Source organism: Chrysemys picta, chromosome 8, assembly GCF_011386835.1.
Source record: "Chrysemys picta bellii isolate R12L10 chromosome 8, ASM1138683v2, whole genome shotgun sequence".
In the NCBI taxonomy this organism is placed as follows: Eukaryota; Metazoa; Chordata; order Testudines; family Emydidae; genus Chrysemys; species Chrysemys picta.
The window spans coordinates 88,960,927-88,977,892 of record NC_088798.1 but is presented as its reverse complement, the minus strand read 5'-3'; the positions used below and the strand labels follow the sequence as shown (position 1 = coordinate 88,977,892).

General features: G+C 40.6%; 1 protein-coding gene across 13 annotated transcripts in view; it reads right to left on the bottom strand.

Annotated features, from left to right (window-relative positions):
• Positions 1-16,966, bottom strand: part of CSNK1A1 (casein kinase 1 alpha 1) — a 52,114-nt gene that overhangs the window by 10,988 nt on the left and 24,160 nt on the right. For 6 of the 13 annotated variants that reach the window (XM_008179559.4, XM_065554928.1, XM_065554932.1 and 3 more), the window contains 5 exons: positions 12,884-13,023; positions 8,906-8,984; positions 7,795-7,869; positions 6,245-6,351; positions 4,848-4,960 (listed from right to left, as the gene is read on the bottom strand). In XM_008179559.4, coding sequence (XP_008177781.1) covers positions 4,848-4,960; positions 6,245-6,351; positions 7,795-7,869; positions 8,906-8,984; positions 12,884-13,023 — 514 coding nt within the window. Of the gene's footprint in view, positions 1-4,806; positions 4,961-6,244; positions 6,352-7,794; positions 7,870-8,905; positions 8,985-12,883; positions 13,024-16,966 lie in introns of those variants that run through there. The other 7 variants (XM_008179557.4, XM_065554930.1, XM_065554924.1 and 4 more) reach the window with 2 other exon arrangements.

The following is a 16,966-nucleotide window of genomic DNA, read 5'->3' as shown; positions in this document are numbered from 1 at the left end:
ACAGCCTGTGGGTCCACCAGAGGATCAGGCTATTACAGTACATGACCTATTGTGTCATTTATAAAGCTTCACTTCAAAAATTAGAATCAGGGGGAAACGTTTTACACAGAAAAGCATCCTTTAGCTCAAAGATTTTGAAAGAGGCTCATGGATTCAGCATATGTATTTTTTTATTTAAGTGTTTTAAGAGATTACAGCAATCTTAAGCCTTAACATATTTTGTAGTAAATTCAAACTTCATTTTAAACAGGTTTATTTTTAAAGAGATTTTTTTAAAATTTAAAAATCTAAAAATCCTATTTTTGTATTTTTTTCAAAAAAATTATTTGTATTCACCATTTAGCAAGGAGAATCACAGAACAGTTCTTTTGCAGCTGTTAACTGAAACAAGTGACATGAGTAACGGTCAAAGATTATTTCCCTCAGTGAAGATTAAACTTGCAAATCAAGCTTTAAGAATCTGCATCAACTTGCAGTTAGGGTTGTGAATTTGATTAGTCCAAAATAATTGGCCAATTGACTTGGTCAAACATTATTCAAAAATGTCAAATATGGAAAACCACTAAAGCACTAATTTATCAGAATAGTAACAACAACAAAAAGGTAACACTTTATGGTCTCCAATAGGCTTAGCTTTAGACACTTGTGCCTAATTATAAGAGGAAAGTTATTTCACTTTTTAGCAATGTGAATGTTATGCAAGAAAACATCTGTGTAAGCTTGTCTCTCACCAACAGAAGTTGGTCCAATAATAGATATTACGTCACTCACCTTTGTCCCTCTAATATCTTGGGACCAACAGGGCAACAACACTGCATACAACAATGCAAGACTGAACAGTCACAAAAGAAAAATTAAACAGAACAAACACCTAGCATATGTAAAAGAAAAGTCATTTTTAAATGCACTTATGCTAGGTAGGTAGCAGGCCAACTCTTCAAGCATCTTGCTTTTCATTATCTTTTTCTTCAGCTTCAACTACTTCATCTATTTCTGCCACCAAATTCATCAGTATCTCCTTCCTCTTCATCCAACGAATACGGAGTCAGCTCTTAATCTGCCATTTTCTTCTCTAATATTAAATTGTGACACATGGTCACGAGCTTCCCAGCACTGACGGGCTTCAGTTTATTTCTGGTTTCTGAATGGATGAGGATTCCCCAAACTCACAAATTTTGTTCTGCACATGCAGTCGTACAGGGAATCACTTCTGCCACTGTAGCTAGAGTGCAAGGAGGACACAACCCTTTCCACCGTGATTAAGGAGCAAGCTCTTGATTCCTTGCTGGGACTGCACACCATATTGTTTTGTGACTGAACAGGCTACCTCTTACTTTATAATTTGCCACCTCCATCAGAATTGTTTGCACATCTGTATATGCTTTAAAATTTGCAACAGTTACTAAGAGGTCACAAGCTGAATTGAATGTGTCACCACAAAGTTCTTGGCTCTAGAAATGTGGATCAAGAAGATCAGCAGCATTATGTGCAGGAGTGATCACTTGGTTTTCCATGAAACTGTTTTGTCTATTATCTTTCCTCTTCAGCTTTTGTACACGGATTGTGTTCAGTATTCTCAGAAAATTTATCGATCAGCAACTCATTCTTGGCATCAGACAAATGTTGAACTATAATTTTCCATAGTCTGAATGGACTGAGCTATGCGGTACAAGCAGTGAAATGAACTTTGAGCTTTATGTTCAAGACATTGAGACTGTCAGTGCGGAGTACTTGGGGGCAGCACTTGGTCACCCCTTTTTCCAACAGCTGTTTATTGAATGACCTTCTTGCATATTTGAAGATCTTTGAAACATTTAATAGAAGATGCCCATTGTGTATGACAATGCTTACTCAGTGTGGAGGATACTGAATCCTGTACTCAATAACGTTGAAGAATGGCTGGTTTTTCAAAAACTTGATAATGCTTTTCACTTTTGCCATGTGATGAGAAAGTTGTCAGATCTCACCAATGAAAAGCTGCCTCATATGGACAGCACAAACGACAAAGAAAGGACACGTATTTATTAAAGCCCAAGCAGCTTTCATATTAGCCATGTTGTTGGTCACAACCAAAATAATCTTCCCTGGAGCCAATTCATTGATTACATTATTACACTGGTCAACAATATATTGGGCTGTGTGGTGATTCTCAGTTGTGTACTGAAACGAGTAAAGCACTGTGGAGTTATCATGAAGTTGAAGGAGCATTCCGTGACTATAACTCCATCCATCAAATACTAGAGACAAGTGAGGAACTTGCACAATAAATACACCTATTCTTTTTCAGATCGTCTGCTTTGGCACTCAGAAGACTTCCTATAAACTGTATCCTACTTGGTACTTCATAAATAGGATGCAACTTATGAAAAAATTCTAGCATACGAGGATTTTTGATAGTATGAAATGCTATATTGCTGGCATAAATACCTCTACCAAATATAGTCAAGTTAGGTTTTTTCTGATCATGGCACATTCTATCCAAAAACCTCTTAAAAACAATTTAAATTATGAACATCTGAATACTTTCCAGAAGGAGTTTTCAATGCAGAAGCAGGTGGAGTATCAAAATTCTTATCAGAAGATGAAGTGGAATTAGCTTCACTTTCACTAATATCACTGTCTTAACAGAAAATCCCAGCATACTTCATGATGCTGCCAAAGACAAAGTTGGAGTGCACAGAAGAAAAATTTTGATGCAGACCAACTTTCCCTATCTTGCTGTTTGACTGCAATAATCTTTGCTAGTAGCTGGACACATCATAAGAATTCATCAAAGTGTTTCTCCATTCTATCTACATGTCATATTCAGGAGAACAGAACTTGCACTTAGCTTTAACCGTTTTTCCATGTTCATGTCTAGTAAAAAAGTTTCCATACAAATGATTCGGGTTTCCCCAATTCTGCATAATTTATGTCACTGTTAATGTGTCTACTTCTGGAATGCTCTCCAGATTATGAAGTATCTCTTGTATTTCAACCAACCAGTAGCCAATCTAGTCTGTTTCTATCTGCTGCTGCTCCAGAAGATTCCAGCGAATCAAAACATTTTTGGGCATGCTGCCCTCTCCCTCCCAGGACCTTTACAGATTTCCAGATCACATGAAAGGGAGAGGGAGCTCTTCCTCTCTGCAGCAAACACAATGGATTCATAAGCAGCAGCAGCAGCAAGAGAAACACAGCAGAAAGGGAGAGGCCTTTAGTGAGATGTGATGTCAGAACCCCCTCATTAGCACAGGACTTTTCAGATTATCGGCAATGTTTGGCTGGGGTTAACTGTGTGAGCATTATAAAGGAGATGTTTGTTGAGAGGGGAATAGTGGGGGTTTATTTACATGTGTATGTATATGTGTGTGGGTGTGTGTATGTACACACACACACACCCATCCCCACACCCCCACACATATATACATACACACCCACACACAATATTTGTTCTATAACGTTCTAACCAGCCAAGATGCTCAACTTTCACCTTTTCCCAACAGATGGCATTAGCATGTAACAGAGTAAGCAACCAGTATGTTCAAGTTGGCATCATGGTTGATGCAATTAAAAAGGTAGGCTGCCAGCTACATCAGGCCATTCTTGCTGGAATACTTGACAGTGGTTAAGTAGGCCTTCAATTTACCCGCCTGCTAAGTGTAGCACTCTTGGTCTACCAGTAAGAGAACGCCGGAAGTCAGAATTGTGCAGTGGCTTTCACAGCACTTCCCTGCATTATTAGTCTTAAACTTAACCTGTTAGCTTACTGACTGTCACACCTAGATTCACTGCAGGTTAAATTCTAACCAAGGATTATCCAAGGTTTCTCTTTTGTTTCAGCCATGCTTGGCACAAGGACCTGCTATAGTAGTAACTGTTACTGCATCAATGGAATATAATCTAATACAGCACATGCATTGTGAAGGTAAGATTGAAATCATTTCCTTGCTCAAAGAGCTGAGTTTTAAAAGCAGCAAGAAAACATATTCAAAGTAGTCCTTAGGGCTTTTCCAGCAGAATTCAACAGTGTTCAAACTGAAGCATGTTTAGTCTCAAAAAAGTTTTGGAAAGCAATTGCATCTGAACATTTCACAACATTTCCCCACAAAACCATCATCTAAAAACTTATGTTTTATACCAAGAAGTCTGAAAACCAAGAACGTCCAGCCACTTTGAAATGAAAAGATGGAAAATTGTGACTTTCTGGGATAAAACCTTGAAGTACAACAGCAGTTCAAGATTATACCTGAATTTGAGCAAGACATTCCAGGCTTATTGGTCCTTTCCCTGGACTTTGGGCCAAGTGAGGCTGAATGCTGGACATATTAACATTAGAGGAACACAACTGATGAAACCATATCATTCACAGTTTTCCATTTTCACTGCTGAACAGATGCAGAGCGGAGAAAAACCCATAGCACTCCTATAGCTGGAACAGAGCAGAACCCAAAGTCTCCAGGTACTGGCCCTAGTTAATGAGAACTATCCCTTAAAAGTGTTAGGTCTAGGATTTTGGATTGTATCATTTATCACATTCCCAACACCAAGTCAGTTTCTTGTTTTGGAAAAGGGGTTAATGCGGGAGCAAAAGATGCAGTGGTTAAAATGACCCAACATCCCCAAAAGAAATGATATGAAGAACAAGGACATTTTGGTTTAAAGTTAGTAGTCAAATTCTCCAAGGACGTCTTCTTTATTTTTTTTTTTAAACAAACAGCCAAATGTGTGTTTTTAAACCACCTCCTTGATCTAACACTTAAATCACTGGCATTATCCAATTTAGTGTTTAATTTTTTTCCTGTAACGTCACTTGGTTCTTGGCTACTAACCTTTCATGTTACTCTTGGATTTGTCAGTTTGCTTGCCTGTGGGGGTTTGGGCCTGCTGCCCCTGCCCACTGGAAGAGGCGGCTTGCTGTGCTGCTTTCTGCTTTAACATTGTCCAGTCGAATGTGTAGTCATATTGGTGGTTCAGGGTCCTAGAAGACAGGGAAACACTTACTGCAACACATGACTACCTTACTGTGAATTTCAAGCCAGTAGGTTCAGAAATGAAGCTAGACATTAATCTTCAAAGCACTTTACAAAAACTATTAAGAGCAGTGTACAAATGCTAAATATTAATAATTGAAAGGAATCCTTGGAGTAAGCTTGAAAGCCATTTGGTAATGTCTGCTTCCCTCGTTCACACAGATAAGTACTTCTGCATAGCCCAGCTTCTCCTTCTGCCTACACTGAAGTCATGATGACCCAACATCATGGGTCTGTTCTCAGTGGTGCCAGATGACAGAACAAGGAGTAATGGTCTCAAGTTGCAGTGGGGGAGATTTAGGTTGGATATTAGGGAAAAAATTTTCACTAGGAGGGTGGTGAAGCACTGGAATGGGTTACCTAGGGAGGTGGTGGAATCTCCTTCCTTAGAGGCTTTTAAGGTCAGGCTTGACAAAGCCCTGGCTGGGATGATTTAGTTGGGGATTGGTCCTGCTCTGAACAGGGGGTTGGATTAGATGACCTCCTGAGGTCCCTTCCAACCCTGATATTCTAGGATTCTTTCTTTATATTGTATTATAGGAAAGATTTGTGGTGCTATAAATTCATAACTCTTCAGTGTAGGATGATTTGCAAGATCCCAAAGGGCTCAGATTACAGAGGGTCAACAACAACTTCCATTATTAAAAGGCAATTTACAGAGAAAACAGTTGGTCTTATGTTCTTGTTTGCTTCTTTACAGTGTAAAAAGCATTAATGGGTTTTAAAACACCATTCCCTCCCCTCAAATAAACTTCCAGGACACCACCAGCAGATCTAGATGTAGCCCCAATCCCCACAGCACCCAAAAGCCTCCCATTGGTTCTTCTTGTGATCCAAATCCCATAATCCTCTTGCCACCGAGAGTTGCTGGTGATGGTGAGATGTGGGACAATTTCAGACATTTTGTGGGTTGAGGATGAAGAGGGATCAAAGTCACTGATCTAGGTAATCGCCAGGGCGGAACAGATCAAATAGAAAAGATCCTCTTCCTTCACAGCCAGTTTCATGTTGTGCCACATTTCCTGGTTTTCTAAAGTTGTAGTTTGCACTCGGTTTCTAATTTTAAATGATTTCTTGAAGTAAACTTAGAAGTCTCCGTATTCCAGGAGTCGTTTTAAAAAAAATAAAAAAACCAAACCTAGCTCTAAATAAGATTCATGAAGCAGTAATTTTTCATTTGAGTGCTGACACAATTAGATTTCTAAATCATTATGCTACATTTTGAGACTGACCTGAAAAGAATACGGAATAATTGCCTCAGATACATGTAATCAGGTGCCTCTTCAAAGCGCAGGCCACGACAGTAGTTCAGGTACATGGCAAATTCTGCAGGAAATCCCTGTAAGCAACAGCATTAGTCAAACTATGACCCGCAATGAGGAGCCATTTGTAAGGATTCAGAAATCAAAAAGCCATAGCCAATGTTTAAAGGCAGAGTTAAAAAATGGATTTGGGTCTTAGGAGAAGGCAAGAATTTAAGTCTCTGTTTTGGTCCCATTTTGCTCGGGATGCTCATCCAATTACCAGACACCCAACAATATATTCCTTTTCCTGTCTTAATTCACAGGACCTTAATATGATGCCTGTAACATAATAAAGGTATATCTACAAACAATGGCACCTAATTAAAACTGAAAAATATACCAAATGCTTTATTCTTTTATACCCTTCCCCTTTTATTCCAATTATGCTTAGTTCTTAAAAATCCTTTGCCCCAACAGAAGGGGTTATAGTTCTTCAGAAAACTCAAAGTTACTCATACTGGCTATTTTGGGGTATTATAAGTAAAAACAGAAGCTACTGCTTAATGCTCCTTGGGACTTAATCATGAAAAGTCTCCTACTTTGAGAACTGGCATCATGATGTGAATTTTTGTGTAATAAGTGCTGCTTAAACACCCTATTCTTAAGGATAAAATAGTTATTTGCATAAACGAATGCTCTAGTATTGTAAGAGAAAAAGCAAGAGAAGGGAAAATTCAGTGACAGATACTTCTAAAATCTGTCATCTGTAAGAAGTAGAACTACATTTCCTACATTCACTATATGGTGGATTTGCAGGATTGCAGAGTTAGACGCAAGGGACTCTTGGAGGACACCTAACCAACAAAATAATCTATCCTGGAGATGGGTAAAAAGCAGGCATCTATGCCCATGCCTTTGATGCCATGAGGTGCTGACATCTGCAGCCCCAGAGAGGGTACAGTGAGCCAGTCCTTTGAAATCCGAGGTGACAGTATTGGACAATTGTTTTTCTGCAGACAGGCCTCTCAAGTGGGATTCCACAGGGTCCATTCTATTGCTTCTTCTAGTCAACAGGTATAGGAGACTATTAGGAAACATGGGTTGCTGAGTCTTCCCGCACAGCACTGGAGGAGCTCTGTAGCTCCATCTCATCTAATCTTTCCTGTGATGCGAAGGTTCTATTTGTACCTCAATGAAATACTTTGAGAAGAATGTGGATGACACTCAACCCAGCTAAACCTGGCCGAGTGTTTACATGGTAAGAGCAAGCAGAATTGGCAAAGGTGAAGATTTATATTGTTCAGACCCCCCAAACCGAGGCTATGCCTGCCTTATTTATATTTGCAAATTAAGGTTCTTGTTAGATTGCCAGCTGCACCTGCTGTTCAAGGAGGAACGGCTAGCAGGAGAATTCAAGTGAGTAGAGAATGCAGTTTATTTAAAGTGCTTTGACAGTGTGTCCAACACACTGGACATGTCCTTTGAGTTTCTAAGGAAGGATGTCATGTGGTGAAAAAGTTATTTCTATTTACTCTTACCTTACACAAAACCTCAACAGGAGTGGACATCTTCTTTTCACTAATCTTTTCATACTTTTGCTTCTTTGTTGCAGCCTGTGGAACATGTGGGTCACAATATAAAAAGATGTTGTGCAACACTGGATTAACAAGGACAGTAGCAAAAAATAAAAATCAAACTGACAGAGAAAGCCCTTTGTCAACCAGAAGTGTTTTTTCTTTTTTAAATGTGAAATCTCCAAGTCCCACATACTTATTGCAGAGGGAATGAAGGTCAATCTGGCATTAAGATTTGGACACAGTTTAATACCATTTATTGCAGTCTAAGGCTTCCATCACATGGCACAACTCGTGTCTTTCTAGCTGCTGCTTTTGTCCACTCAGATCCTACTTGAATATCCATTTGCAAAAGTTCCATTAATTCCAATTCCTGAACTCCCTTCAACTGCTGCCTGTGCTTTTTAGTGAGCAACCATTACATTAGATTGCAGCTGAAAAGTTCTAGTATTTCACAAGCAGATTGCCGGTTTAAAAACCTTACAGGTTGTGCAGCTGTAACATGCCCTGAATAGCACAATTCCCATATGGGAAAGAAAACTAAAATACAGGAAAGAATAAGTCTACACTATTCAATCACAAATTGACCATGCTTTTACATGATGACCCCATGTTCTGACACAGGGTAATGCAAATGCACACCTGTGTTAAGCTTAGTGTATGTTTCAATTAAGATAGCAATTCACCTACCTAACCCACAAACTAGACTTAAATTTTCTTTTTAAAGTTATACTTTCATATCCTGCATAGTTATTGAGAATACTAAAATAACCTTTAATATCTTAAGTCTCCCTTTCCAAAATGACCTCACCCTTGGATAGGAAGAGTACTTTTGCAAGGCTGATGTAAGCCATTGTTTAGAATAAATTTAGAAGTGAAACAATACACACATTCTGTATACAGCATGAGAACAAGCAGAGGCTTTCTCCTGTCACATCCAGTAAAACTAAACTTGGAAAAGAGCTCTGAGTTAGAACTGCACAGATCATTTTATGCAGGCTAGTAGTCAAAAGCATCCATTCCCAGCTCTTAAATGTTTAGAATCTACAGTAAGACTGCAGACTGCATGGCCTACCTTTAATCCTTGCCAAGGCAGGCTGGTTCTGTTAAAATACATCAATACATAGCCTAAAGACTCCATATCATCTCGACGACTGTAGAGAAAAAAGACAACCTTAAAAACCGCAAATGTTATCAGAAAATTAAGATTACACCATTTAGTGTTCATAAGAATCCTTAAACTAGAAACAGTGTCATGTCTGTTCATACTATTTCTAACAATGACACAAGGAATCTATGAGCAAAATGGAAGAAAAACCTGGAATTAAGCTATGTTTCTCTACAAGACATTTTAGAGATGCTGAAATTTAGGGCAAACATGTAACAATCAGTCTCAAGCCTCCAATGTTACTTAGTTTTTCAAAGCAAGGAAAATGACTTTCCCATGCAGCTCCTATTGACATTAGTTGCAGTTGTGACTGAACACCTGCACATCTATGAAAGTTTGTTCCCATGGAACTCCAGAAAGCCAAAGTGAAAAATCTGATAACTACAGATGCATTAACTTCATTTAAGGCCCGGTCCACACTTTAGATCAACAAACCTAAATCAGGAGTGTGTAAAATCTACATGCGACTGACGTAGCTATGATGACCTAACTGCCAGCGTAGACACAGCGATGTCAATAGAAGAATGCTTCCATCGACCTAATTATGGTCATTTGGGGACAAAATCCCTACACCAATGTAAAAACCCCTTTCCAACAGAGCTATGCCCCTATAGTCTCTGGAGTATAGACAGACCTTAAGTAATTCAGGCAGAAACCTGATCTGAATTAGTGTTATTTTAAGAGACTTCTATAGTCTTATTTACATCTTTGATCTACTTAAAACAGTTTTCCTTGAACCCTGCTTTTATTATGGGGCTTACTGTAGATTCTGATGTTTAATTACTATCAACATATCTAGACAGAGAGCCATTGTGACCCCTATATGTAAGTTATTTAAAACACACTTTTAAATCACCATCAAAAAAGGGGGGGGAAATGTTGTAAGAGGAAGCTCCAGTGCCATTTGCAGACTGCATTAAGAGCTTGCTGCTAAAACATTGTTTCCACTAGACATGCTCCAGCACCACTAAGCAGCCTCAGACCTTATCACACCAAACATGCTCCACAGATAACATTTTCCTGAATCATTCTTCTGTGTGAGTATTTAAAGACAGGTGCAATTCACTGCAGCGAGGAGGTATATGCTCCACCAGTTTTCCTTCTTGGCAATGTCCTCCCTGCAATGGCAGGGAAGGCTTCTGCCCTTCTATATGCCAGCCTGCTGCTGATGCCTATTTAGTGTGGTCTGGACTAACTAGTTTTCTGTGTCTACCCACAAACCCCAGTTCATCAAACACACCTCCTGCCAGGCTGTTATTCTGCAGGAATCGGAGTCTGCAGAGAAGCTAGACGGCAATAGGTTCCCTCTTTCCGCCCACTGGGGGCTAAAGGGAGAGGGGAGGAAAGCTTGGGTGGGTGGGGAGGGAGAGAAAACAGCAGAGGGGAGTTTATTTAATGAGACTGTAGTGAAGGAGTATCTACATAAGTAGATTACAAAAGAATCCACATGTGCATGTAAGACAACCCTGCCCTGCAGAGCTTACTATCCGAGAGAATACTCAGTGAATGTACTGTACTTACAAGGTAGGATGGAAAAATGAGGGTGACCGTAGTCAGACTGTGCAGTTTCCTAGGCCACAGTGTGCAAAATTTGCTGGTTCTGAAATAATTTGTTTTTTCCATTTTAAAATAAGCACTAGCAAACCCCAGTGACCTTGTGCATAGACATGATGTGCTTAAGAGCCTATATGGGGGTGGTGGCAGTAGGACTCTGGGGCAGACTTCTCTGAGCCCAGGCAGTGAGGGGCAGCATGCACCTCCCCTGTAATTTTTTTAAATGGATTTTTCAATGCCATAGCTGTACAGTATGAAGCCTGGAATTCACAGTCTTGTACTGACATTTCCTAATAAAGGCTTCATTAGAATCGAAACGCATGTAAGTGGACTCCAGGATATCTGGCTTGTAAAGGATGAGATGATATCACCTTCTGTTATACTAGATATTTATGCTACTTCAGTAACAGCTGTCACTACACTTGACAGAGCAAACCCTGCACTAGTCTCAATTTAGCACTGTAACTGATGAAGGGGTCTGCTGTCAAGTTTCAGGTCGTCTCCATCTTCTCTTGATTTACAGCAGGGGATCACTTAGTGGCTTCACTGCTGGCTTACTCTGAATGTTTTAGTAATTCTTAGAGAGAGTGGGGTAAAGAAAGTTTACCATTAAACTAGAATTCCAAATACCAAAATAGAGGATGGGAGAGCTGCCAGACTCAAACAACTAAAAATAGCCCCAAAGAATGCATAGTCCTTTTTATGATCACTGCCTCTACCTTCAGATCGTGGCTTATCCAAATCTACTTAGGATGCAATGTATCAAAACCTGTGTTAAGAGCATGTGTTCACATCAGAAGATCTAATACCCACCTCCTCGGTTTGCCCCACGTCTAAGATGTTAGAACATTGCCTGGGAAGAACCACCATATTTAAATTGCTATTCATGACTGCTACACACAAAAAACCAAACAGAGGAAGGAGGTCAATATGGAAACATATGGACCTTTTCTAAACTCTATGGTACTAAACCCTTCCCACATGCTCTGAATAGTCAGTTGTAAGTTTTACTACAACTGATGAGATAAAACAGCTGCTCAAGCTATGTTTTAATAATGTTCAAGCTCTGACTACAGCCCACAGGGAGCAAAAATTCAGAGGAAAGGCTAACTACTTCAGGATGTGACCTATTATGGCTCTATACTAGAGTCCTGCAGCAGGACTGGGATCCCACAGGACCCACTGCAATTACAGCAGGAGCAGGTAAAATGCACGTTGTTGTGGGCAGGAGTGAGGGGAAAAAAGTGAACTGTGGTAATTTGAGGGAAAACATTAAAAAAAATTAAATAAAATGTTTTAATACTGAAATTTAAGCGAGGGATAAAAAGAGATTTTATGTCTATTATAACAGGAGTGAAGGTTTTTTTTAACATGGTTTAAGCAAGATTTGTTTTATTCTTTTAGTAGTAAAAACTGTCTGAATTGTGAGTGTGCACACACATACACGCTTTTTTTTTTTTTTTTTTTTAAAGTAGCATGGGGGAATCTGTTTCTCTTGCAGGACCTAAAGTTTCTGCAGGTGGGAGCAGGATAAAAGTGCAAGAAATGATATGGGAGGAGAATTAAAAAAAAAAAAAAGTCCTGCGCAGGGCTCTACTCTATACTGCTTTAGTCTCTGAAATGTCTTATGTATAATAATATCTAGCAAGAATGGGTGAGGGATGAACATACAGCATCAACTCATGTTTGGCTTGATGTGCCCAACACATGCTACTGAACAGCTAGAGAAGAGAGCACCCTCTCTAGTTGATTTCTGGAGGAGTGGAGCTCAGGCATGTAGAGCAAGTGATGCACTCTGGCTCCAGGTTGCAAATCCACCCTTTTGATTGACTAGAACAGATGAGGAAAGCAGGGGTGCCATGATCCTCAAAACCTTACCTGCAGGTATGGGCACAAGCATAACCTAACAATTAATGACTGGGGGAAGACAAAGTAAAAATACCAGCACCGAAAGTCAGTACAAAAACGCCTCTGAAGCCAGTTAGGAGTTTTTCCCATTCCTGAAACAAAAAAAATGGGCTATGGAAGTGGATCTTCCAAGACCTTTCAAAGTGACAACAGCAAGTGCCAGCACAATGGAAAAAAACTTGTGCTTTGAAATTTTATTCAGAACAAGTGTCTCTTCAGCCTGCAAGACTCAATCTACTTCAAGGAAGAAAATAAAGCACTTAATTAGCTTTCATACTCTGGCAGAAGCAGGCAGAAAGGTAAGTATTTGCCAAGGGATGTGTTCACACATTTGAGTGAAAGTAGTTTAGAGACTTCTGAGTCTTATGAATGAGGTCAGCCCACAGCTTTCAGGAGCACTGCAGTAATCCCCCTTGAACTCACCTCTGCTCAATGCCAAGATGTGCATTGATACTGGCATATCGAGCTGTGCCAGTGAGATTTTTGTCTTCTCTATATGGTATGTGTTGTCTTGTCCTGTTGTCCCGGTACTTTTTGGCCAAACCAAAGTCAATAAGGAATAACTTAAAGAGAAAAGAAAATAGGTTATTGCTTCCAGATGCAAGTATGTGGAAACCCCACCCAATATGTACTTTGTTTCATTAGGTCTGTAGTTAAACCGAGGCAATAGTTTAAAGGAAGCAAAGTAATATGGCAGTCAGTCTTATTTGCCCTAACAAGCAAACTCGAAGTTTTAATATTCAATTATTTCAAGCCTTTCCTTTTCCAGGTGGGAGGGACTAGATTGTGCTACTCAACTCAAAGGTTTAGTCTTAAACATACTTTACTACTGTTCTAATCTGTATTACACTAAGGTTATGTCTACACTGCCCTACAGTTTGGACTATGGGGGTGTGAACAACAGTGCATGCTGTAACTCCCTTGTACAGATTCTGCGGGTGTGAACTAAAAGGTTCTTACTTTGCATTCACGTAGTCCTGTTTGAAAAGGACTACATGAATGCACACCAAGAACCTTTTGGTTGGTGTCAGCAGTGGCCACATGGAGGAGTCACAGAACAGCACTCTGATTCGCACTGCTAGTCACACTGCCGTAGTGCAAACTCTGGGGCAGTATAGACAAGCCCTTACTCAAGATCTGTGACATGTGATTATTAGTTAGGAAGGGAAATGAAAATATGGTATGGCTGTATGCATCACAAAATGTATATATCTTGAAGCAATTTTGCACTACATACATTTAGATATTCACTTAAAAGGTAGCTCAGCAACTTAAACCCTTCAATTATGTTTTGCTGTGCTAGCATTTGTGCATTTTAATTGTCCTAGCAATCAAAGATCATTTTGCATAGCATAAAAGGCCAATTTCAATAGCAATGAGATATATTGCTTTCAGCCATACACCCATATTTTTAAGCTACTGATAAGAAGTCAGCAAGCCAAGTACCATGAGATGCTTTTATTAAATCCAGCTGATTATACTCACATAGCCAAGCAGCTCTAGCCCAGTAAAAGGATCAGATTAAGATTTATTTCTACAAAGCTCATGTCAACTAAACCTCCATAACTATCAAACTTAAATAACAAGTAGGTTTAACTGGATTATGGTTAGTGTGCTATTACTGTATTTTCTTGTGGCAAAACTTCAGGCAGAATTTGGCAGCAAAGAATGAGACTGAGGTATGTAAAAAGTGTGTTCAGTCATAGATCTGGAATATTACTTGTCTCAGTGTTGAACAATTAAATCTGTTCCTTTCTTTCCTTTAAGATACTCAGATAATTTTTTTAGCTCAACCTTCAAGTTTCAGCCTGATGGCATGTGACACCCCACTGCCATAGATTAGATCCAGAGGCCAACAGAAGGTTGGGGTCTCAGTCCATACATAGGACAAGGGATTGAAGTGGCTGAGTGTCAGGCCATTAAGAGTGCTTTTGCAACTCTTAAATAATTCGGAGAACCACACTCAAGGTCTTAAGTTCAAAAGATTATTCCGGGTAACTAAGACAGAGGACATGATTCTTAAATTCACTCAACATGGGGGGGGGCGGGGAGACGGACCAAAGGGATAGTTTTACCCTAGTATATAAGGGGAGAGGGCTGCCTTTGGTACATCTAGGTGGTAACACAAATTAAATCAACATTTCTACTATGCAAAGAAGCTCCACTCTAGGGTGGCTGGCTGGCGGAGATTTGTTAACTATAGTTTCTTCTGGAGAGCAATCAAATTCAAAGTACAGTAACTCCTCACTTAATGTTGTACTTATGCTCCTGAAAAATGTGACTAAGTGAAACGCTGTTAAGCGACTCCAATTCCCCCCATAAGAATAAATGTAAATTGGGGGTGGGGGGTGGGGAATGGGGTTAAGTTCCAGGGAAATTTTTTTTTGCCATACAGTACTATAGTTGGGAGGTTCCCCCACCTTACCCCACACAGGCACAGCCCACTGGCACTGGAGACAATGAGGCAGGCAAGGAGGTGCTGTAGGCTAGGAGAAGCACATTACACAGCAGCAGCGGCAGCTTCCCCTACTCTGCAAGCACCAGGGGCAGGGGGCTCAACCCTCGGCCCGCTCACGCCACCCCTTCCCCCAAACCTCCACCCTTAACCCACCTCTTCTTCCCCCCTCCTTTACTCTGCATGTGGCATCCTCGCTCCTCCCCCTTCCCTCCTCTGCCTTCTGCCCACGGTAATCAGCTGGCTTGCAGCGTTCAAGAGGGAGGGGGGAGGAGCGAGGACTTGGCGCGCAGGCTCCCCCTCCCTCCCCTGCCTCCCAAACCCTGCAAACCAGCTGATTGCCACAGGCAGGAGGCAGGGAAGGGAGGGGGAGCCTGCACGCCAAGTCCTCGCTCCTCCTCCCTCCCTCCTGAATGCCGCAAGCCAGCTGATTGCCGCGAGGGGAGGAGGAGGAGGAAGGCGCTGATCCGCGGGGTTTGCCAGAGGGCGGGAGGCGCTGGGGGCAGGTGTAGGGGAGCAGATGGGGGGCTGCCAGCTGTGGACAAAGCAGCAGCCAAACAACGTTATAGCGAAGCATTGCACAACTTTAAATGGAGCATGTTCTGTAATTGAGCAGGGACGTAAGATCGAAACAACGTTAAGCGAGAGGACGTTTAGTGGGGAATTACTGGACACTTTAGCAGCCTGAAGACAGGTCTTACTTGGCCGAGAAAAGGGGCAATGTTTGACGCTGAAGAACTTGGGGACATTTTGCCATAATTTATACTTGTTTTATATTTAAGACCATGATCTTAAGAACCTGCTTTCGCACAAATTTGCATGAAATTTCTTTCTTCCTTTTCTCTTAAGGGAAAGCTTTGCCTTACTGAAATTTCTTCCAGTAATTCGGGTTGTTGTAGATGAAGCCACTGCCAGCCTCAAAAAGCAGTCAGAAAAATCTCCATTCTTAGCCATACAACACAACTACTGGCAGAGAACACCTCACAGGCTGAGCAGAAACCTCAAATTCTTAGGGTACATCTACACTACAGGGGGGAGTCGATTTAAGATACGCAAATTCAGCTACGTGAATAGCGTAGCTGAATTCGACGTATCGCAGCCAACTTACCCCGCTGTGAGGACGGCGGCAAAATCGACTTCTGCGGCTTTCTGTCGACGGCGCTTACTCCCACCTCCGCTGGTGGAGTAAGAGCGTCAATTCGGGGATCGATTGTCGCGTCCCAACGGGACGCGATAAATCGATCCCCGAGAGGTCGATTTCTACCCGCCGATTCAGGCGGGTAGTGTAGACCTAGCCTTAGAACTACTGGGACAATTTAATAAGTCCTAAAGTAGATGCTGTAGGGTTACACTTGTATTAGCATGCTACAAAAGCTACCTACCATTGACATAGGAAAAACTAAGTGTGATGTAAATTTATAGCTGACCTCCACCCAGAAAAGTGACTCCCATCCACTGTTCAAAAGTTTAAAGCTTTGTGATCACATGACCGCCACCAATATGATCCTTTGATCACAAAAGCTGTTTGTTAGAGTGCCCCCTTCCAGTAATAACAAATACAAGTGTTTTATGCCTCAAAGGAAAGCCACCTTCCTCAATGACTACACACATTCACTTAATCAGAACATTTAAACTACACAAGGAATTTACAAAGTACTTTAAATACTTCAAAGTCTCAACTGATATGACAAGCACTTTTGTAATCCTTGGGGTCTGCCATTAATCGTAAGTGTAGGAAGAAACACAGCCTAATGATATTAATCAAAATAAAAGGAATAGCCACACAGACAGCAGCAGTCTTTATAGTTCTTTAGGCAAATTCTGTATTTTTTTTCCTGGAGTTTTCTTCCACATGGCATTTTAAATCCTACCTGCTGCTGCTGCTTTAAAAAAAAATAAATAGAGATTAGTTGCAGGAATTTTGTGATACTCCATGCTTCCTGCTACAACTTTTATAGACCTGCTTAAATGCATATTGGGCTGATAAAGCTGTTGTTCCCTACTCATATTTAAAATGTACAGATATCAATTATTTAAAAATGGCCTAATCC